Source organism: Dreissena polymorpha, chromosome 8, assembly GCF_020536995.1.
Source record: "Dreissena polymorpha isolate Duluth1 chromosome 8, UMN_Dpol_1.0, whole genome shotgun sequence".
Classification (NCBI taxonomy): domain Eukaryota; kingdom Metazoa; phylum Mollusca; class Bivalvia; order Myida; family Dreissenidae; genus Dreissena; species Dreissena polymorpha.
The window spans coordinates 25,456,825-25,479,354 of NC_068362.1; the positions used below are offsets into that span (position 1 = coordinate 25,456,825).

Here is a 22,530-nt window from a genome sequence, read left to right on the forward strand (position 1 = left end):
AGTTATTGTATTAAGCATATATTTAAAACTTTAAAGGCGTTTAGCAAGTCCAAAATGTTATTTTCAGCCTACAATTTTTTATGCTCCCCCGGGGGGGAGCATATAGTCGCCGCTTCGTCTGTCCGTCCGTCCGTGCACAATTTTTGTCCGGGCTATTTCTCAGCAACTAATGACCAGAATTCAATGAAACTTTATGGAAAGCTTCACTAACAAGAGGAGATGTGCATATTATCAGCGGGTTCTGATTGGATGATTTTCACAGAGTTTTGGCCCTTTGAAATTTTCCATTAACTGTACATATAGTGCAATTCTTGTCGGGGCTATTTTTCAGCAACTAATGACTGGAGTTCAATGAAAATTTCTGGGAAGCTTCACTACCAAAAGGAAATGTGCATATTATCAGCCAGTTCTGGTTGGATGATTTTTCACAGAGTTATGACCCTTTGAAATTTTCCATTAACTGTACATATAGTGCAATTCTTGTCCGGGCTATTTCTCAACAACAAATGACTTGAATTCAATGAAACTTTATGGGAAGCTTCACTACCAAGAGATGTGCATATTATCAGCCGGTTCTCGTCGGGTGATTTTTCACAGAGTTATGGCACTTTAAAATTTTCCATTGTACATATAGTGCAATTCTTGGCCGAACGATTTGTCAGCAACTTATTACGGGAATTTAATGAAACTTTATGGGAAGCTTCACTACCTTGAGGAGATGTGCATATTATCAGCCGGTTATGGTCGGATGATTTTTCACAGAGTTATGGCCCTTTCAAATTTTTTATAAACGACATATAGTGCAATTCTTGTCCAGGTTATTTCGCCCCAACTACTGACTGGAATACAATGAAGCTTTATGGGAAGCTAAACTACCTTGAGGAGATGCGCATGTTATTTGTGGGTTCTGGTTAGATGATTTATTTAGAGAGTTATGGCCCTTTGAAATCTTTTAGTTGCTGAACCATCCATTGTATTATTTTGTCCAAACTTATGCCCCTCAAGACGTTTCCTTTTATCTGAATATATAGTGAAATATTGTGACAAAAAAAAACTTTTAGGAACATCACCCGTCTCCAACAGTTTCCTGTTTTACAGATTTTCAATGTAATGGAAGGTTGGAGAACAGTATCCTGATTCTTTCATATTTCATATTTTTGGGAGCACCATAGCGTTGAGCAATTCCTAAATGTTATTTTCAGCCAACAATTTTTGTACAGCTTTTCTCTAATCATGTAAAGTAAGATTGGAGAACAATATCCTAATACCTTCATATTTTTGGGAGCACCCTAGTCCGGGTTCGCACAGGGCTTGAAAAGTGCTTGAAAACGAGTCCTAGGCTTGAAAAACCCTTGAACAAAGGTTGGCCTTGAAAAAGCGCTTGAAAAGTGCTTATTTCATGTAAAAAAGCCTTGAAAATGAAAATGAAAATTTCTGCTCAAAATTACTTTTATCATCACTTTAATTATAAACTTAAATCGTTCTTAAGGGAATTGCGAAAATTTATCATTAATTCCTTCGCGAAAAAGTTGAGTACGAAATATAAGTTTCTTACACTATTGAGTCCAAAACTGTATGTGTACACGTCACAATCTGTGAGTACTACGTCAGAGGTTCTCCATTGTGATCAATTTTTGCGAGTGAAAACGCAGCTATGGTGATGTGTCATTTCAAACCAGGGTGGTTAACTGAATGTTCTTGGGTACAGAAAACAAATGATATTCGAAAAGCGCGTTGTAGGGGTCATAATGAAGACTATTGATGTCGGGGGGATGGGGGAAAGCGCTTCGAAAAGCCACAAGAAAAGGGGAAACCCACAAAGAAAACATGAAATTGAGAGAAGCAACAGGGTTCCTGCGATGTGTGTTTTTGTGAAATAGGAAGGTACTATTGTTAAAACTGTAAAATCTAAAACAGAGAGCTGGAAGAACTGGAAAAGAAAATCAAATCTGTGAAAGACAAAATGTTATAGTAACTGACTTCTGTTTAAATGAAATGAACTAGTCTGTTTGATGTGAGCATAGAAAGAGACAATGTGTTTGTTTGTAATAACTTTAAAAAGTAATTTCATATGTGAGACTCATTGAGTTAAGGATGGATAATCTGGCTTGAAAATGCATTTTTTAAAGGAAACTAACGTACGGTCTTCGGCCTTGAAAATGAAAATTTGGCCTTGAAGAAAAGTCCTTGAAAAGTGCTTGAATTTAGGTATGAGATTTCTGTTTGAACCATGCTAGTATGTGTGCTTCATTTGTAGAATATTGGGTGTTTCAGCAAATGCAGAATTTCCAGAACACTGTGCAGAGACAGCAGGCTCTGGCTCTCATGTGCAGGTACGTCTATAATGTTCTGATTGATTAGTGTGGGGAAAGTTTGGCCATTTTAGAAGAAAACTTGCTCAGATTTGGGGGGGGGGCTGACTTATTGCCCTTGTAAACAGCCTAGCCGAATATATGTGGTTATTTTGAGCAAAAAGATCCACTTTAATAGTACATGTGATTTTATACCTGAGAAAGTTGCACATCTTTGAGTCCACACTGGTCCTAGTAAGCTTTTGTTCTGAATTAGTTTATTTAAATGCTTTGTAATCAACATGGTAAATATGCAGCTAAAGCTTAACCTCTGGGGGTTGTTTTTATGTCCCCCACTATAGTAGTGGGGGACATATTGTTTTTGCCCGGTCTGTTGGTTGGTCTGTTGGTTTGCGCCAACTTTAACATTTGCAATAACTTTTGCAATATTGAAGATAACAACTTGATATTTGGCATGCATATGTATCTCATGGAGCTGTACATTTTGAGTGGTGAAAGGTCAAGGTCATCCTTCAAGGTCAAAGGTCAAATATATTTGTCAAAATTGCTCATTTAATGTACACTTTTGCAATATTTCAATATTCAAGATAGCAACTTGATATTTGGCATGCATGTTTATCTCTAGGAGTTGCACATTTTGAGTGGTAAAAAGGTCAAGGTCAAGGTCATCCTTCAAGGTCAGAGGTCAAATATATGTGGCCGAAATCGCTCATTTTATGAGTACTTTTGCAATATTGAAGATAGCAACTTGATATTTGGCATGCATGTGTATCTCGTGGAGCTGCACATTTTGAGTGGTGAAAGGTCAAGGTCAAATAATTATATGGATCAAAATTGCTCATGTAATGTCACTTCTGCAATATTGAAGCTAGCAATTTTATATTTGACATGCATGTGTATCTCATGGAGCTTCACATTTTGAGTGGAGAAGGGTCAAGGTCGTCCTTCAAGGTCAAATGTCATATATGGGGACATAGTGTTTTGATGTTGGTTTGATAATTCACAATATGTTTGTAAAAACTTTACCATCACATTTGTGTTTATCATATGAGTTATGGACCCTTATGAACTGAATATTAAACAACCTGAATTTTATGATTTGACACTGCACTTTTATCATCTCTATTCACCTGTATTTCCTCCACATTTTCTTTCATAGGATCTACGTGGGGAGTATAAACTTTGAGATCAAAGAAGACACAATTAAACAGGCTTTCCTGCCATTCGGCCCGATAAAGAGCGTGAACCTCTCGTGGGACCCGATCACGAACAAGCACAAGGGCTTCGCATTCATAGAATATGACATCCCAGAGGCTGCACAACTCTCCCTCGAGCAGATGAACGGGGTGATGATAGGGGGGAGAAACATCAAGGTGGTGCTGATAAGTTCCTTGTGTTTTATTTCTTTTTATCCTCCGCCCAAATCAGAGAGATATGAGCAGTGCTTTTTGAAAAGGAGGTTTAATGCATGTGCTTAAGGTGTCATCCCAGATCCAGGGCTTTCCACAGGCCATTTAAGGATCCCTCGCAGGGGCGCTTGGATTTCGAAATCAGAGTCCCCAGGGCGCTTGAAATTTTCCGATCAGTGTATTTTTCAGTAAAAGAAAGTGGAGATTGTCAAACAAAATCAAGGTTCTCTATCAGTGTATCAATATTCCCTGTTTAAAAAAAGCACTCGGTACCTACTTTCATAAGTAATCGCCATAAACACCACATGGGGTAATGGATAATCCACTGAAAAGACGCGCGTATCGATTATTCTAGCCACATTAAACAGTCAGTTTAAATGCTGACAAGGATGTATCCGGTAACTTTCCAGTTGTCAAACTGTGATGTTCATCGTCCAATCGGTTACGCGAATGCTTATGAGGGCAGAGTTAAATATCAACCAGTATTTTTTTATTGACGTCTGACACGAAGCAAGAATTTATCGCAGCTTGATTAGCAAGAAGTTAAACCATTTACTTAATATAAAACCGGTAACTAGTACAGTACAGTACATTAAAGACGGTTTCGGTCATCATCATCACACCTTTTTACTGTAAACAAGTGTTACCTATGACTCATAATTAATACGAGAAATTAATTGCAAGTGGTAAACAATTAATTACTTATAGCGAGTAAGTTTTGCAAATAACTCCAGGTTACGATAACAATTTTATTCCAGTACATGTTTTATCATGTCCATTTATAGAACTGATTCACCTTGTTTTTCTGACATTTATTTGACACGGAATGCGCCTTAACACATTTTCGGTAAATTAATTACGCACACTTGTTAATGTTTGTCCGAAAATCAATACTTAGAAGACTGATGATGGCAACCGGCCGTAATCCTCGTGGACAACGTGATTTCATGCATAATTCCATCAAAACATTTATTCAACTCGTAAAATGTTTTAACAAATTATCGTTGAATTCATAACGCAACTGTGAATATTTGTTGAAATCTCAAATGGGACTAATTAAATTTGTAATCCGAAACCCATTCCCGTTAGTTGATGTTAACGCGTTTTTTATCTGAAACACACATCCGAATGTAAATGTTACCTCAACCTTAAAATATTCTTGCTTCAAATTAGCATTGCAAATTTACTTTGTGTCGAATCTTTTTCTCAATTAAAAAGAGCGCGAAAATTATACAGCATGTACAACGTCGCGTCATGTGTATTGTGCGTGTATTGAGCGTTTTAACAAGCACACAGCACGTCAGGGGATTGACGCATGTTCAGAGGCAATATTTCATCAAATCTATAAATAGTCACTTAAAATTTATTTGATACTATAGAAAAATGGCAAGGTTTGTGTTAAAGAAATAATTGAGAGCTTTTATCGTAAATAGTTACCAGAAAGTGATTTACAAAAAACGGAATAAATGGGATTATCGGGTAATAAATAGAAACTTGAAAAGTAGTAAGTATACAGTAATAGAGTCGGGTTAAAACGGATGTATTGGGGAATCGCTCGAGATTTTACTATCTGTGCGGGAAAGTTTTAAAACAAACAATAAAAAAAAATTTTATTTTTTTTTAAATGACTTTGGGATTTTCTTGTAGTCATAGCGCACCAAATGACGTCTTTTGACGCTGTTTTTCTTTGAGTTATAACGCACCACAGAACGTGAATTGACACGTTAAATTAAGAAAAAATCAACGTCGGGAGGGGACACTGGGGCGCCTGACAAAAATCCTGTGGAAAGCACTGAGATCAGGGCTTTCCACTTTTCTGATATTTTCTGTTGAGCCTCTTAGCAAAAATCTAGTTTAGGCAAAGGTGCTTTACACACGTGCATTAATCCCCCTTTCCACAGAGCACGGCTCATAAAGATTTGGTTATGTCCGTATTACTGTCACAAACATTTTCGGACTATATAAAATTTCAACATGAAAATTCAGGGGTGTATAGATATCTTTGTGGGGAAGTGCCATGCACAATAACCATACAATTTCTTAGATAAGAGTCATTTCCCATTGTTTCTTTTAGTTCTGCACCCATCCATAAACACATTTTATTTGGCGAAGGATATAAATTCAATGAATATGCTTGTGACTACGTCTTGCTCCGAATTTCTCTAAAGCCAATCTCGCGTTCCCTTGTAATTGTTTGGGTATCGTAACTGGAAATTCACAAAGAATATATTGAGACACACACAAACAAAAACAAGCATTTTGTATCACGTTAAATCTATGCTACCAGACCACATCTAGCGTTGAAATTTTGTCTGTTTCTATAAGGAACACTGATTTTTGTATGTGTTAACTTTATTTTTCAAAATATTGTACAAAATATTTGTTGATTTTAAGTTTGTATGGGCTGAAAAGTTTAACAAGGCATAAAGCAATAAACCAGTGTCTTAGTAAAAACAAATTCTCAATTTTATTTACAAAGCATACACACTAAATGTTTTATAAATAATAGTTCAATATAAATTACAGATTATGAGAAAAATTCATTTTTTAAGAGAGTTTATGCATGTGCAGCAGCATTATGACAATTTCGGACTCGCACTCGCACATTATTAGGTTTTCTGGTTAAAAGGTTAATCTGCTAATTACTATGATGACGAAACATTTAATGTAATAGCGTCTGTTGCATCCTTAAAATTAATAGTGGTATTTCATGGAATTACAATGAAATTTATTATTTGTATAAACTATGATCGTCTGCCAAAAATTAAAATTTATCACTGTGAAGGTGTCATGAAATTAAATTCATGCTTGAGTCTTCTGTGTGGTCACAGAAATTATTATCTTTTTTAACTGTTCTTACAGCTCATACCTTCCATCTAGCAGGCAGCGTATCTTTGTTCCTGAAGATTGACTGTCCATTTATGGAAGTTTTAAACAGTGAAAGATGTTTTCTGTGCATAGTGTTTTGTGAATAGCATTTTAAAAAAATTGGATAATGAAAAACTATAATTTACTGTATTATTTATCTTAAAAAAAATGTAAGTAGTTTGCGTTTATTGTTCACCATCAGGGGGTTTTTTTACTAAGAAAGTGACGCCGATATTCGGCGTCTTCCCCTACCAGAATTTTTCCCCTCAAAATACAATTTCCCCACCAAAAAAAATATCATTTTTCACCAAAATATAATATTTTCTCTCAAAGAAATGTTTATATTTCCTTTGGGCATTTGACAATCATCCAATTTGCACCATGTACAACGATCTTTCTCTCTCTTGACGAACACAAAAAATCTGGGAATCCCAGTTATTCTAAATATAGCTCTTAAATAACGTTATGTAAACTGGGCAACTAATCGTAATAATCATGTGACTATTTAACTGGATACCGGTCTTGCGCGAGAAGGGTGTTTCGTCAATAAATTACCAGAAACCAGTCGAATTTTCATCCGGGCTATGTGCAAGCCAAGATATAAACGTGAAAACAGAAAAAAATGTCTCACAATTGGCGTTCTTACACAAACAAAATAAAACATTCGGAATTGGAAGATACTGAACGCATCGAGGCATTTTTTAAGAAAGAATCATCGAAAACCGTTATAACCCATCAGGATTCTGAGGTAATCAACATCGAACATTGTGAAAGTGAAAGTAGACAATCGGCAGCTGCTGCTCCTTTCCCTTCCAATACTGTAGCAGATCAAGATCGTCAACCCATTCATCATGAAATTGAAATCACAAAATTGACATCGTCCCCCGGCCCCAGTACAGAAATATAGTTGAAAACATTTCCCATAATTAGATTTACACCTGCAACTTAATTAAGGACTTTGACTTTAATACGTGTTAAATGTGTTTAAGAACAAAAAGGACGGAGACAAGCCTCTTTTGATGAGTTATAGACATTGAAATGAACAGTTTTTATTTTTTCCCCTAATATGTCTCTTTCGCACTCTTTTTTCCCCTTTCACCCAGCGTCCAGCGTCTTCCCCTTTCTCTAAAAAAAACCCCTGACCATAGATTGATGTGAAATATAAAAATTCCTTTTGTTATGCCAGAAGGAACATGTTGTATCAATTGTAAAGGAAAGACCCCAATTTTTACAGAAGAAATTAAGCCTTTATGGCGTTTATAAATTGACCAAACCCCAGTTTTTGGATTAACAAAGGAGTTTTGACGGTAGTTCTCTTAAATAGTTTATAAGAACTTTAATTTCATAATAAAATGATTAATGTTTTAACTTAAGTTAAAAGAATAAGTATTCATAGTAAATAGTAGAAGTAATCAAAAGCAAATTTCTGATGTGACACACTTTTTGGCTTTTTGTTCCGAAGAATCAAATTAGCTCATTTTAATGGAAAATTACTTTTTGTCATAACAACTGAAGTGCAAAACTAAACCTTGCTGACAGTGTACAATAATAGAGCAGTATGCTTTCTATGCATGGTGACATGCCCGCCTGAGAGTATAACATGCTGTGTTCCAGGTTGGCCGTCCTAGCAACATGCCCCAGGCCCAGCCAATCATTGAACAGATAGCCCATGAGGCCAAGAACTATAACAGGATCTACATCGCATCCATACACCCGGACCTCACCGAGAAGGACATTGCCAGGTTGGTTTATGTACAGAGTAACTGTCTTTCCAGGGCTCAGCGTACATTCAAATTTTAGGGAGAAGTTACTTTTCCCTCAGCTTTAATTAGGGAGAAGTGAGGCAACTTAAAGGAGAAGCAGTAACTAACGTAAAGTTGATTAAAACCATTTTCAGAATTAAATGAACTCTTTATACCCCTCAGAACACCATGTCAATCACCATGAATCAGGAAAAAACTCATTTGTATGGGTGTTGCTATTATTTAAAGGCTAATTGTTTATTTGATTGCCATCAATTATAAATGCCTGTTGTTTACTTTGATACCAGACTAGAATTCTTAAATTCAAGATGGTGGTAAGGAAGGTTATGTTTCCTTTATTTCAGCGTCTTCGAAGCATTTGGAAAGATTGTGAGCTGTATGTTAATAAAAGATCCAACATCAAAAGGAGGGACAAAACACAAGTAAGATACTTGATAAATAAAGCACTATGGTTTTCAGCAGCATGTTTCAAGTTTTTTTGTTCATGCTTCATTTCATGATTTACAAGCTTAAACTAATTGATCTGATAACTTATCCAAACACGGCCAGACCTACAGACATCTTCTATCAGCAATTGTAAGTTCAGAACTGTTGGTGCAATTAAATCAAGACTGACCAATTGTCTGGTAAAAAATGGAGTAAAAAAAAAAAAAATTTTTTTAAATAACAGGTATTGGTTCAATTAAGAAAAATGAGACTAGTTTGTCCAGAGCAAGACTCTTATAATCATGCTGTGCATGTCCCATTTCAGAGGGTATGGTTTTATAGAGTACACCAACTCCCAGTCTGCCCAGGACGCTGTGGCCTCCATGAACCTGTTTGACCTTGGAGGGCAGTACCTTAGAGTGGGAAGGGTGAGTTAAAGTCATCTGTTTGCTTGCTTTTAGATTATTTAAAATGATAATTTATTTATTAAGTCTAATGTTATTGCTTCCTCTGTGGGGGGGTTTCACCATATTGGAAATAGAGCCTTTTCGAGTTGGAAAAATCATGATTTACGAAAAATTCAGAAACTTGTGTGTGTGTTTTTGTCTTGTTTCAATACTTTTAATTGAGAATAAGTGTTTTAAATATTGTACTTAATGAGGTTCAATTTATAGAGATAATTAGGAAGATGAACTTACTGTTAAATTATTTTTTTAAGATTGAACAATTAATTTGGATAGTTAGCAGTCATTTGGGCTAACTTTGACAAAAAAACACTGTTCTACCAAAGTGTTATGTTGCCAGACGCTGTAGCATGTTGACTACTGTCTTTATGAAGAGATTTGAATTGACAAAATTTGTTTTTGAAAAAGTATCCAATGAAAATGCTTAAAACCTTGTCATACACAGTGATTTTTTTTGCTAAAAATTACCGCCGATTTTTGGCTGCTTCCCAATCCCAAAAATCTACGTTTTTTCCCAAAACACTGACCAAAATTTCCCCAAAAAGCCCAATTTCAAAAAAAAAAAAAAACATTAAAGAAAGAAGTCTCTTATGATTTATGATTTCTTAACTCTAGATCTCAACTGTTTATTTAAACATCCTGCAAAATACATAACTTTAATTTAGTCCTTTTTGTAGATAAATAGTTCCCAAATTTGCCACTTTTATCAATTAAAACAATCCCATTTTGACCAGACTCCTTTTCCCAAAATGGCTAGAAAAACCCCTAAACATGCACGTAAGAACAATTTTAATTCTGTTACTTATAATCATATTTATAATGCTTAATTTTTCCCAATTTCATGGTTTATCGTGCTATTTTTCCCAATTTCAGGGTTTATCGCGCTAATTTTCTTAATTTCAATGGCACAGGCTGTAACAAATAAAAGCAATATCACTGATACACCTCCACATGTTAATTATGAAGATATTCATTAAGGTGTATTAGATATAAATCAAGTAACATTTGATAAAAAAAGTCTTTCCGCAAAACTGTTTGTGTGACTGTATCTGCTATTCCCTGCCCCCAGGCTATCACACCGCCTGATGTGCTGATGGCCCCCCAGGTGGCAGGCTTGGGTGCCATGCCGACTGCAGCAGCGGTAGCAGCTGCAGCTGTCACGGCCAAGATCACTGCCATGGACGCTCAGCAGCAACTGCTGGTAGGTGGAGAGGGTTAAGTTTGTACCTATTTATTTAAGCCATATTGCCTTGAAAGCCTTAAGCCTGTTAAAACAATCTTTAGTCTGTTTCCAGGGTAGAATTAGTACTTAATGTCATTTGGTCTTGTAAAAATCAGACACAATATTCGTAGTGAACAAAAGTGTGTCTTAAGGTTTATAAAATGTCTGATAAAATATTTCACTCTTGTCAAACAAAACGTCTGACAGCCTTCTTATGTTGCAATGTTTTGTAATCAGATATTTGCATCAGGTACCACTCATCTGTACATGTTTTCAGATATCAGGATCAGGTAATTGGATCTCAGCTCCACAGTCTTGAATTATAAAATGTGTCATGAAAATGCAATCCCCTATTTCAGCCTCCTGGGGTTGTTACCCCTACCCTGGGCTCCGTGATGAGCCCCAAGCTGGGCCCACAGGCGGACCTGTCTTTGATTGGTGGCCCTGGCGTGGTGATACCCCAGTCCCTGGGGTCCCTGGGCATGTCCACAGCCATGGCCAACATCCCCCCTCCTGGTGTGGTGTCAGCTGTTACACTCAACTCACTGCCTCTAGGTATGTAATAGCGTCTGAGCTGTGTATTGGATGGTTATAAGTGTAGTTGACTTGATTTGATGGTTATTCCTGTAGTTAAATTGTATTGGATGGTTATTCATGTAGTTTAACCCTTTACAATTCAGATAAAAACACTTGACACATGTGTAGTTCATTAGAAAATAGAATTAAATTTAAGACCTTGCTTACTGAATTCCAGTTTTGTTTTTCAAAGGCTTCATTTTCAATCCTAAGGTACTGACTAGCAGCATTAGGGTAAAACCTCTCAGGCTAGTCTGGTCTTGCGCTGGTTGCATGTACATGTAGCCATCTTCACTTTGCTTCTTAGCTGGAAAGGGATAATTGTCAATATTTCTTATTGTATGACTCTTCATTAACTTCCAAATCATTTGTCCTGTCAGGCAGGTGCTTTGAAAAACTACTTGCCTGCATGAAATTGCAAACTTATAGAAATCAAAACGTTTAACATCAATTTCCAGTATTGTGGACACTGAAGCCATGATATTGTGTCCTTTTTCCTTAATCTTCTTACTCAGTTTCCCCCGTAGTGAACAGCTGTCTTCCTGTTTATGTGGAGTCCAGTAACTAATACTAACTTTGTTTGATTGTTAGTGATAAATTTACTGCAAATCAACAAGTGTCTGGTAACAGCATAAATTTTTAATAAATGGGGAAATTGTGTTCTTTACATTTGTATCAAGGCTTCTACATTGAGCTGTTGATAAAGATGTATACTTGTCAACATCATGTATCTTAACAATTGGTTCTGGCTCTATAACACTGTAAGCACAATTATCTGAAATGGTTACATTCTGCAGCTTCTACTATTTCACAATCCACTTGTGTACTTAGTATGTGATTTCAAGAAGAAAAGTTCAAAAGCATTTTCATCAGTCAGTTTTTTAAGAAGAATCTAATAAAGAGGCTTATTTTGGAGACCTGTATTTTCATTAGTTTTGTCTTGCCTAAAGAAAATTAAGGGTTGTTTAATGAAGCCTCTTTCATGATCAAACTATCATACCTGTATATCAAATTGTAAGGTAAATTTTCCAGTCTTATAATCAAGTAAGCACAGTACTAAAATATGGCACGGTGAAAAATCAACATAATCTGGCATTCCAGCAGGGAACCCTGCCATGAGCATGCATGCGGCAATCACAGCGCTGGTGGAGTCTGAGAAGAGACAGCATCAGCTGGAGAAGACCGCACAGGAGAAGAAGGAGGAAGAGAAGAAGGCTGCGCAGGCTGACGACGAGGGGAACCAGACCCTCGAACAGCAGGAGACCATGAAGATATCGGGCAGCAACGCCAGGCACATGGTCATGCAGAAACTGATGAGGCAGTCACAGGTATGTGGCAGAAAGCTGTGTTAGTTACATGAGATCTTTATATAAACAGGCTTGTGATTCCTCCTCATTTAAGCTGATTTCCTTCATTTCAAAGTCAAACTTATTATATAAATAGTTACTAACTCTTCTATATGCATCTATATACAAATGAAGAGTTGAATTGAAATCTGTGGGTACTTTCCTCCTGTGAGACGGTTCTTAAATCACATCTCTGAAAAACATGTTAGCAAAGATTGTTTAACAAATTGACGATAGGCGAGATCTTTTATTCATGAGGCAAGACCTTGAAGTTTCAATATTGCCTCTTGGCTTCTTTTACAGCCAGTTAGTTGGCTTACTTAAAGGATTTTGCTGATAGAATAAACAAAAGACAATTAATAGAGATGGGTAAATTGTATGTGCTAGGTACTTGTACAGGTCAGGTTCCATATTGTCTCCAGTCTCTTTGGCAGTTAAGATAATTGGTAACAGGGCACATGGTCATGCCCCCATAATGACCTTAATATAATTGCAAAATCCAAACAAACCAACAAAATGATATTTATGCCCCCCTTCGAAGAAGATGGGGTATATTGCTTTGCTCATGTCGGTCTGTCGGTCGGTCCGTCCACCATGTGGTTGTCAGATGATAACTCAAGAACGCATGGGCCTAGGATCATGAAAGTTCATAGGTACATTGATCATGACTCGCAGATGACCCCTATTGATTTTGAGGTCACCAGGTCAAAGGTCAAGGTCACGGTGACTCGAAATAGTAAAATGGTTTTTTAATGATAACTCAAGAATGCATACGCGGCCAACAGGGCACACTCTACACAATATTACTGAAGCAACTGGTCTGTAATCCTAAATCAATAATTATCAGTCCAATAAAAACATCATCCTTTTAGTAAAAAAAAAAGTGGATCAGTAAAAATATTATCAGAATATGAGATTTTTTGTATATTTTGTATATTAAATATTGTGTTTATGTTTAATTTTGTTGATTAATATAAATATAAGCAGGACAGGGGAGGTAATACACTATTATATCTTTCTTATATACAGGGGAAACAAATGCAATAAGTTTAAATTTCATGTTTGATAAATAGAGAAAATTTGTTCATGTCAGTGTGAGATCATTTGTTGTTGTTTTTTAGCTCATCTATTTTATTTTTTTTTAATTATGAGCTATTGTCATCACCTTGGCGTTGGCGTTAAGTTTTGCGTTTAGGTCCACTTTTCTCAGAAAGTATCAATGCTATTGCATTCAAACTTGGTACACTTACTTACTATCATGAGAGGACTGGGCAGGCAAAGTTAGATAACTCTGGCGTGCATTTTGACAGAATTATGTGCCCTTTTTATACTTAGAAAATTGAAAATTTTGGTTAAGTTTTGCGTTTAGGTCCACTTTTCTCAAAAAGTATCAATGCTATTGCATTCAAACTTGGTACACTTACTTACTATCATGAGGGGACTGGGCAGGCAAAGTTAGATAACTCTGGCGTGCAGTTTGACAGAATTATGTGCCCTTTTTATACTTAGAAAATTGAAAATTTGGTTAAGTTTTGTGTTTAGGTCCATTTTATTCCGTAAGTATCAAAGCTATTGCTTTCATACTTGCAACACTTACTAACTATCATAAGGGGACTGTGCAGGCAAAGTAATGTAACTCTGACTGGCATTTGGACAGAATTATGTGCCCTTTTTATACTTAGAAAATTGAAAATTTGATTAAGTTTTGTGTTTAGGTCCACTTTATTCCTACAGTATCAAAGCTATTGCTTTCATACTTGCAACACTTATTAACTATCATAAGGGGACTGTGCAGTCAAAGTTATGTAACTCTGACTGGCATTTGGATGGAATTATGGGCCCTTTATACTTAGAAAATTGAAAATTTGGTTAAGTTTTGTGTTTTGGTCCACTTTACCCCCAAAGTATCATAGATATTGCTTTCATACTTGGAACACTCGCAAACTATCATAAGGGTACAGTAAAAGGACAAGTTGCATAACTCTGGTTGTCATTTTTACGGAATTATGGCCCTTTTTTGACTTATTAACTTTGAATATATGGTTAAATTTTGTGTTTTGATCCACTTTACTTCTTAAGTATCAAGGCTATTGCTTTCAAACTTCAAATACTTTCATGCTATCATGAGGTTACTGCACCTGGCAAGTTGAATTTTACCTTGACCTTTGAATGACCTTGACTCTCAAGGTCAAATTATTAAATTTTGCTAAAATTGCCATAACTTCTTTATTTATGATTAGATTTGATTGATACTTCGACAAAACTACTCTTACCTAACATACCGCAATAGACTCCACCCAAACCATCCCCTGTGCCCAAATCCCCCCCCCCCCCCCTAATAGTTTTTACGTCACCCACTATAGTAGTGGGGGACATATTGTTTTTGCCCTGTCTGTTGGTCTGTTGGTTGGTTGGTTGGTTTGCGCCAACTTTAACATTTGCAATAACTTTTGCAATATTGAAGATAACAACTTGATATTTGGCATGCATATGTATCTCATGGAGCTGCACATTTTGAGTGGTGAAAAGTCAAGGTCAATGTCATCCTTCAAGGTCAAAGGTCAAATATATGGGTCAAAATCGCTCATTTAATGTACACTTTTGCAGTATTTCAATATTCAAGATAGCAACTTGATATTTGGCATGCATGAGTATCTCATGGAGCTGCACATTTTGAGTGGTGAAAGGTCAAGGTCATCCTTCAAGGTCAGATGTCAAATATATGTGGCCAAAATCGCTCATTTTATGAGTACTTTTGTAATATTGAAGATAGCAACTTCATATTTGGCATGCATGTGTATCTCATGAAGCTGCACATTTTGAGTGGTGAAAGGTCAAGGTCATCCTTCAAGGTCAGAGGTCAAATATATGTGGCCCAAATCGCTAATTTTATGAATACTTTTGCAATATTGAAGATAGCAACTTGTTATTTGGCATGCATGTGTAGCTCATGGAGCTGCACATTTTTAGTGGTGAAAGGTCAAGGTCATCCTTCGAGGTCAAATATATGGGTCAAAATTGCTCATGTAATGTCACTTCTGCAATATTGAAGCTAGCAATTTTATATTTGAAATGCATGTGTATCTCATGGAGCTGCACATATTGAATGGTGAAGGGTCAAGGTCATCCTACAAGGTCAAACGTTATATAGGGGGACATTGTGTTTCACAAACGCATCTTGTTTTTTTTTTTGTTTTTTTTTAAGATCATCTCACAAATGACCACCACACCCTCACACTATACCCCACCCCACCCCCCCAATTTTTTTTTTGAAAACTGTTAAAAAACACAAATATTTATTTTTATTTTTTATGTTTGAAATACTGCCAACCATCGCACCCAAGAATCCCCCCCCCCCCCCCCCCCACTCCCCCACCTCTCCCCACCCGAATCCCCCCCCCCCCCCCCCCCCCAATTTTTTTTTTTTTTTTTTTTTTAAGATCGTCTTGCAAATGACCACCTACCCACCCCTCACACTATACCCCCCTACCCCCCCCCCCCCAAATTTTTTTTTTATACGGTTAAAAAACACAAATATCACAAATATTTATTTTTATAAGTTTTTGTTTGAAATACCGTCCAACCATCGCACAATCTACCCCCCCCCCCCCCATTTTTTTTCGCATTTTTGGAAGATAATGTAATAGATGTCCACACCCCCACACTATACAACCCCTCTTCACTCCACCCCCCTCTTCACTCCACCCCTCCCTTTTTTGTGATTGAAAATGAGAGTCCCTTCACCTTTAAAAAGAAAAATAGATGAGCGTTGTGCACCCGCAAGGCGGTGCTCTTGTTATAAACATCATGTAATAAATTACCACACCCCACATTAAACCCCCCCTCTCACCCCCCAACCCACCCCCCCCCCCACCCCCCATTTTTTTTAAACACCAATAAATTACCCCACCCCACATTATAACCCCTCTCTCACTCCCCCCTACCCCCCACCCCCCGATTTTTTTTAAACATCTAATAAATTAACCACACCCCACATTACACTACCCTCTCACTCCCCCCCTACCCCACCCTCCTACCCACCCCCACACCCCTCCAATTTTTTTTTTAAAAACATCTAATAAATTACCACACCCACATTATACCCCCTCTCACCCCTACCCCCCCCCAAAAAAAAACTTTTTTTAAACATCATATTAATTACCCCACCCCCCCCCCCATTATATTCCCCTCTCACCCCCCCCCTATCCCACACCCCATACCCCCCTACCCACCCCCTTAAAAAAAAATATTTTTTTAAACATCCAATAAATGACCCCACCCCTACATTATTACCCCCTCTCGCCCCCAACCCCCCCCCCCCCCCCCCCAACTCCCCCCCCCCCCCCAAAAAAATTTTTTTTTAAACATCTTATAAATTACCATACCCCACATTATATCCCCTCTCACCCCCTACCACCCCCCCACCCCCTTCAAAATATTTTTTTTGTTAAAACATTAATAAATTACCCCACCCCACATTATACCCCCCTCTCATGTTATACTTCTATTATGTGTTATTCTTATATCTCTATAACTTAACCCCTACTGATTTCAAAGTCACTAGGTCAAACGTCAAATTCTCAGTGACAAAACCTGAGTTCACACAAGAGCTCTCACTACAACTCACAGCCCATATAGGGGGGCATGCATGTTTTACAAACAGCCTTGTTCAAATTTGTGTGAGGTGCCTAATGAACATGGTGTGGCCTATAATGGCCAACATATAACTGACACTTGTTCGCAATGGAAAATTCCGAACAATTTAACAAAGTCATGTGATGTGCCTAAAGAACATGACCAGGGGGCCGTTTCATAAACGATCGTACGACAATGTTAACTTACAAGAGAATTTTGTAATCTTAATAACAAGACGTACTAACTCGCTATGCTCGTCAAATATATATGGCGCTAGAGATGCCAATGTAAGTAATTAAGTACTGAAAATTTATTAACATATGATATGGACTTAGCAATTATACATCTTCGAAAAATGTAGGGACTACCCTAGGCCTTAAAAATAGGGATAAGTGACTTCTCCTTTTTTCTGAAACAGGGAGAAGTTTGGAAAATCAGGGAGAAGTTTGTGTGAACAATATCAAAAACAAAACATGTTCATTTCACAACTTTTATTATTTATATCATTACACTATGTTTATTTGTAAAAACAATAAATTTTCACTAAAATCTACTTCATCATAACACATTTAAGTCATTTAACAGTCACATTTAAGTAATTTTAGATATGTACTGGTAGCACCTTTTCATCACATATTTATCGTCATTATCATCATCCCTATGACTGCTTTTGTAACAAAACACAATCTTTATGCATGGATCATCTAGTATATCTATTACTGTTTATCCAAATACTATACATGTCCGAAATATGTACACTTAAGAATGCCTTACCTGTTTAACTTTAATAATCCAAATTTTCCTTGTGTTATCTGGTTTAACAAACCTTATCAAATGATTGTTAAATCCAGTTGATGCTGTCTCCATTATTGAATCACCATTACTTGTAATTTGAATTGCCAGCTTTGAATTGAACGCGGGTTGAATGTTACATAACGACCGCCATTTGCAATGTCCAAGGTCATGACGTAGCAATTTAATTTTACTCTGATAATTAATATCTAATAGAGGAAATGTGTTTTCTCAATGTTTATGTGTAGTATTATGACTTTTTAGTATAAAAAATGAGCTGTGATTCCAGTTTTTGTAAGATGGGTGTTTCTCGTAATTATCGGTGGCTTAACAAACGGACAAAACAAGCTGGACTTTTTAGTGGATCTACGTAATTAATAGACCTTTGATTAATTTTGTTTTTCTTGATTCATTTTTGCCGACTTTCTTTAACCGTGCCGTCTGCCAAAAACCTGCAATTATCGGATGGTCAATCAATTATCACGTTATCATTAGACAACTTGCAGCACACACTTAGTAGCACGAGTGTGTTGTTATAGCAACCAATTTTAAGTGACTGCTTTGTCACGATCAATTAATGATCCGTGGGGGGGGGGGGTAAATTGTGTAACCGTAAGATAAACAGCAAACAATAAACTTGAATCGCCTGCGGGCGGTAGCACGCCTTAGCAAAAATTATTGGGCGGCTTGATTTTCGCTTTTCCGGTCTTGTTTACTCAAAAATTGGGCGACTTAATCTTCGCTTTTCTGGGCTCGTAGGGCGAGATCACAGGCATTAGAGTGAAATTATCGCTCTAGTCAGAGCAAAATTATTGCTCTAGTCGCCCGTAGGGTAGTCCCTGATCGTATCGTAAATGTGTATTACAATGTTTATTGAAACGGTCTCCCGGTCAACATAATATAAGTGACATACCTGTTAAAATGACAAAATCCAAACATAACAAAGAGGATATTTGTTGGATTCGGTGGATTATCGATTTTAATTCACGAGTGATAATAGAAAAAAAAAGAATTCTATGATAACGAGTGAATTGAAATCGATATTCCACCAAATCCAACAAATTTTCTTGTTATTTTATGCCTTTTTTCACAGTTTATATACATTGTTAAAGAGTTTAAGTAAAGAATTTCGCTGGGATAATGACGTCATTTAGTAATTTCACAGTAAACATTGAAAATTATAGATAATTTTCACTGATAATTTTCACTGTTTGAAAATGTGAAATTATCAGTTTTAATTCACTGATATTTGTTTATAAACCACCTTTCCGGTGGTTTAAATAAAATAAAATATTTAAAACGACAAAATACAAACTTACAAATTAATTGATACTTTCAGAGTCGTGTGATGTGCCTAAAGAACATGGTGGGTCCAGAGGATCTTGACGATGATTTGGAGGCGGAGGTGACAGACGAGTGTGGCAAGTACGGCGTGGTGAACAGGGTCATCATCTACCAGGAGAGGCAGGGAGAGGAGGAGGACGCAGAGGTCATCGTCAAGATTTTTGTAGAGTTTGCTGACTCCACACGTAAGTTTTTGCTTTGAGTTTGAGTGATTAGTTAATTTCTTTTTAAGTGTTTTTTTGTCTTGTTTTCTGCAAAGTACGTTAATAATGTAATCCAGTTATAAACAAAATATTGGTCATACTTGTAGTATAAGTAACTTAGTTTTCTGAGTCAAGTACTCGGTATGTTAATTAGTAAATTGGTAATCTAGTCCAGTGTAGTTGGAAAGTGGTGTCCATGCATACTACATACAGTCTAATGAGGGACAGTGTGTTTTTTTAAGGCAATTTCGGCCCCATTCCCCTCAAGAAAGAGTATATATTTTCCCCCAATTTTGTAGAAAAAAATCCCCTCCATAAGATAAAATAAAAAATAATAATTATACCCCCGGTTGGGTGGCATATAGCAGTTGAACTGTCCGTCAGTCAGTATGTCAGTCAGTCTTTCCGAAAACTTTAACATTGGCCATAACTTTTGCAATATTGAAGATAGCAACTTGATATTTGGCATGCATGTGTATCTCATGAAGCTGAACATTTTGAGTGGTAAAAGGTCAAGGTCATTCTTCAAGGTCAAAAGTAAAAAAATACAATCCAAGCTTTAAAACGGAGATAATTTCTAAGCCTGCCAAATGATTTATTGAAATTTTATTTCAAAACGGTGCAATAGGGGGAATTGTGTTTCTGATAAACACATCTCTTGTTTAGTTTATTATACAGATATAAAACTCCACAGCTCTTTATAAATTAAAAAATGCAGTTAAACATGCTTTTATAAACAGTAACTGTTATTTATAATCATATAAGTAATGTTTCACTGTCCGGATTTCATAGATAGTTTTTTTCCCAATCCTAAAGGCACAAGCTTTAAAATATAAAGCAAACAAATTGATGCGGTTTCAAAATAGTATTTTTTCTAAGTCTCCCAAGATTTGTGGCAACATTTATGTCCTGAAGTTACACGGTTGGACATTGTTTGGACATGTGTGGTTGACCGAAGACAATTATCTTACATGTATTGTGTTTCACAGCAAATGATCTTTGCAAAATATTGTTTTGCTATTTCAGAGGTTGAGAAAGGTTGCCAATCGTTGAATGGACGGTTCTTTGGAGGCAGGGTGGTGCAGGCAGAAAAATACGATCAGGACCTGTTTGATGCACAAGATTTATCTGGGTGATACAGGATACCTGTAGAGTGTTAAAACTTGCCAATCTTGTGTTGAAGACTGTTACAGGACTATTGATCTCTCATACCAGCTTACAGGGAAAAGCTGTATTGTGAATGCATTATGGATACAAGCATGTGTTTGAACCAAAATATTGGACATTTGGAATTGATGCTTTGTGCTTTGTATCGCATTATTTAACATTCGGTACTGATGGTTTGTGTTTTGTATCAAAACATTACACCGTTGGTACTGAAGGTTTGTGATTTGTACCGAAACATTTAATTGTTGGTATCAATAGTTTGTGATTTGTACCAAAAGTTCTATGGTATAGATACTTGAATTGGTTACAGAGGCTCCTTTATGGGGAAGTGTGGAACTATGATGCTGGAACTTGTAACAGAGGTGCCTGTAAGGGGAAGTGTGGAACTATGCTTGTATCAGCACTGTGAATAGAAATGTGATAGTGAATAATCTCATAGTTAATTGTGCAGCAAAATACATGTTCTTCACTTTGATTCAGTTGTCAGGAAACCTGTAATGATACACTTTACAAATTGTGAAAGGTCATGTGATTGAAACATTGGAAGAGAAAGCGTGCAGCAAACTACTGTTAGACTGGGTAGTAGTAGGACTGTGAATGCTTAAACACCAATGGTCTGACCTTGAGATGGGAGATGTGCACATCATTATGCATGCCTGTTAATGCAGTGCAGTATAGTGATGATATGGATTCATGGAAACTTGTTATTTGACCTAAGGTTGTAATGAATTCATAGTTGAGTCAATCAGCATTCTTAAATGATTATTGTTTCATATTTGTATGCCAAAGCAGAAATCGTTTCATACAATTGTGTTTCTTTGATGAAATCTCTTATTCCAATTTTTCTGCAGTTGTTAACCTGTGTTATGTTTTTATCTGTATGATTTCAACTGTAAATTATATTTACAATTTATAAAGAAATCAAACAATAATAATCAAAAATGAATTTAGTAATCATCATTTACCAAAGTGTAGCATGCGCATTTTTTCCTTAAAGATGGTAATGTTCCACAGATTGTAAATGCTTTTCTATTATAGAAACAGAATGTATGCCATAATAACAGATTCCTTTCCAATGTTATGAAAACATCTAAGGCTAATGTCTGCACCAACTAAGATATTCTTTACAAGTACATTGATTCAATACATTATATTTGTTAAATTACTTGCATAGTTGTTACTACATATGCCGCAAATAAAATGTTATTGATCATTTTCTTGTTTGTTTTAGTAAATATAGAATAAATTTAGTTTAACGCAACGCTAATCTAGTGTTGAAAATATTTTTTAAAGTTTCCCTAAGACGAATCAATTACTATCCCCCCCCACCCCCCCCCACCTCCCCCTTCGAAGAAGAGGGGGTATATTGTTTTGCACATGTCGGTTGGTCGGTCCGTTCACCAGATGGTTTCCGGATGATAACTCAAGAACGCTTAGGCCTAGGATCTTGAAACTTCATAGGTACATTGATCATGACTGGCAGAAGACCTCTATTGATTTTCAGGTCACTAGGTCAAAGGTCACAGTGACTCAAAACAGTAAAATGGTTTCCTGATAATAACTCAAGAATGCTTAGGCCTAGGATCATGAAACTTCATAGGTACATTGATCATGACTGGCAGATGACCCCTATTGATTTTCATGTCACTAGGTCAAAGGTCATTGTCACAGTGACTCAAAATAGTAAAATGGTTTCCTGATGATAACTCAAGAATGCTTAGGCCAAGGATCATGAAACTTCATAGGAAAATTGATCATGACTGGCAGATGACCCCTATCGATTTTCAGGTCACTAGGTCAAACCTCACAGTGACTTGAAACAGTAAAATGGTTTCCGGATGAGAACTCGAAAATGCTTGCGCCTAGGATCATGAAACTTCATAGGAAGATTGAACATGAATGGCAGATGACACCTATAGATTTTCAGGTCAACAGGTCAAAGGTCAAGGTCAGAGTGACTTGAAACAGTGAAATGGTTTCCGAATGATAACTAAAGAATGCTT

At 36.6% G+C, this 22,530-nt stretch overlaps 1 protein-coding gene across 5 annotated transcripts in view; it reads left to right on the forward strand.

The window, feature by feature from the left end:
- Positions 1 to 21,740, forward strand: part of LOC127842117 (poly(U)-binding-splicing factor PUF60-like) — a 36,184-nt gene extending 14,444 nt beyond the window's left edge. For 3 of the 5 annotated variants that reach the window (XM_052371458.1, XM_052371462.1, XM_052371461.1), the window contains 10 exons: positions 2,275 to 2,333; positions 3,472 to 3,688; positions 8,204 to 8,331; positions 8,697 to 8,774; positions 9,104 to 9,206; positions 10,312 to 10,443; positions 10,824 to 11,019; positions 12,142 to 12,368; positions 19,153 to 19,342; positions 20,387 to 21,740. In XM_052371458.1, the coding sequence (XP_052227418.1) occupies positions 2,275 to 2,333; positions 3,472 to 3,688; positions 8,204 to 8,331; positions 8,697 to 8,774; positions 9,104 to 9,206; positions 10,312 to 10,443; positions 10,824 to 11,019; positions 12,142 to 12,368; positions 19,153 to 19,342; positions 20,387 to 20,496 (1,440 nt within the window). In that variant the 3' untranslated portion in view covers positions 20,497 to 21,740. The remainder of the gene's footprint in view (positions 1 to 2,274; positions 2,334 to 3,471; positions 3,689 to 8,203; positions 8,332 to 8,696; positions 8,775 to 9,103; positions 9,207 to 10,311; positions 10,444 to 10,823; positions 11,020 to 12,141; positions 12,369 to 19,152; positions 19,343 to 20,386) is intronic. The other 2 variants (XM_052371460.1, XM_052371459.1) reach the window with 2 other exon arrangements.
- The last annotated feature ends 790 nt before the right edge of the window (positions 21,741 to 22,530 follow it).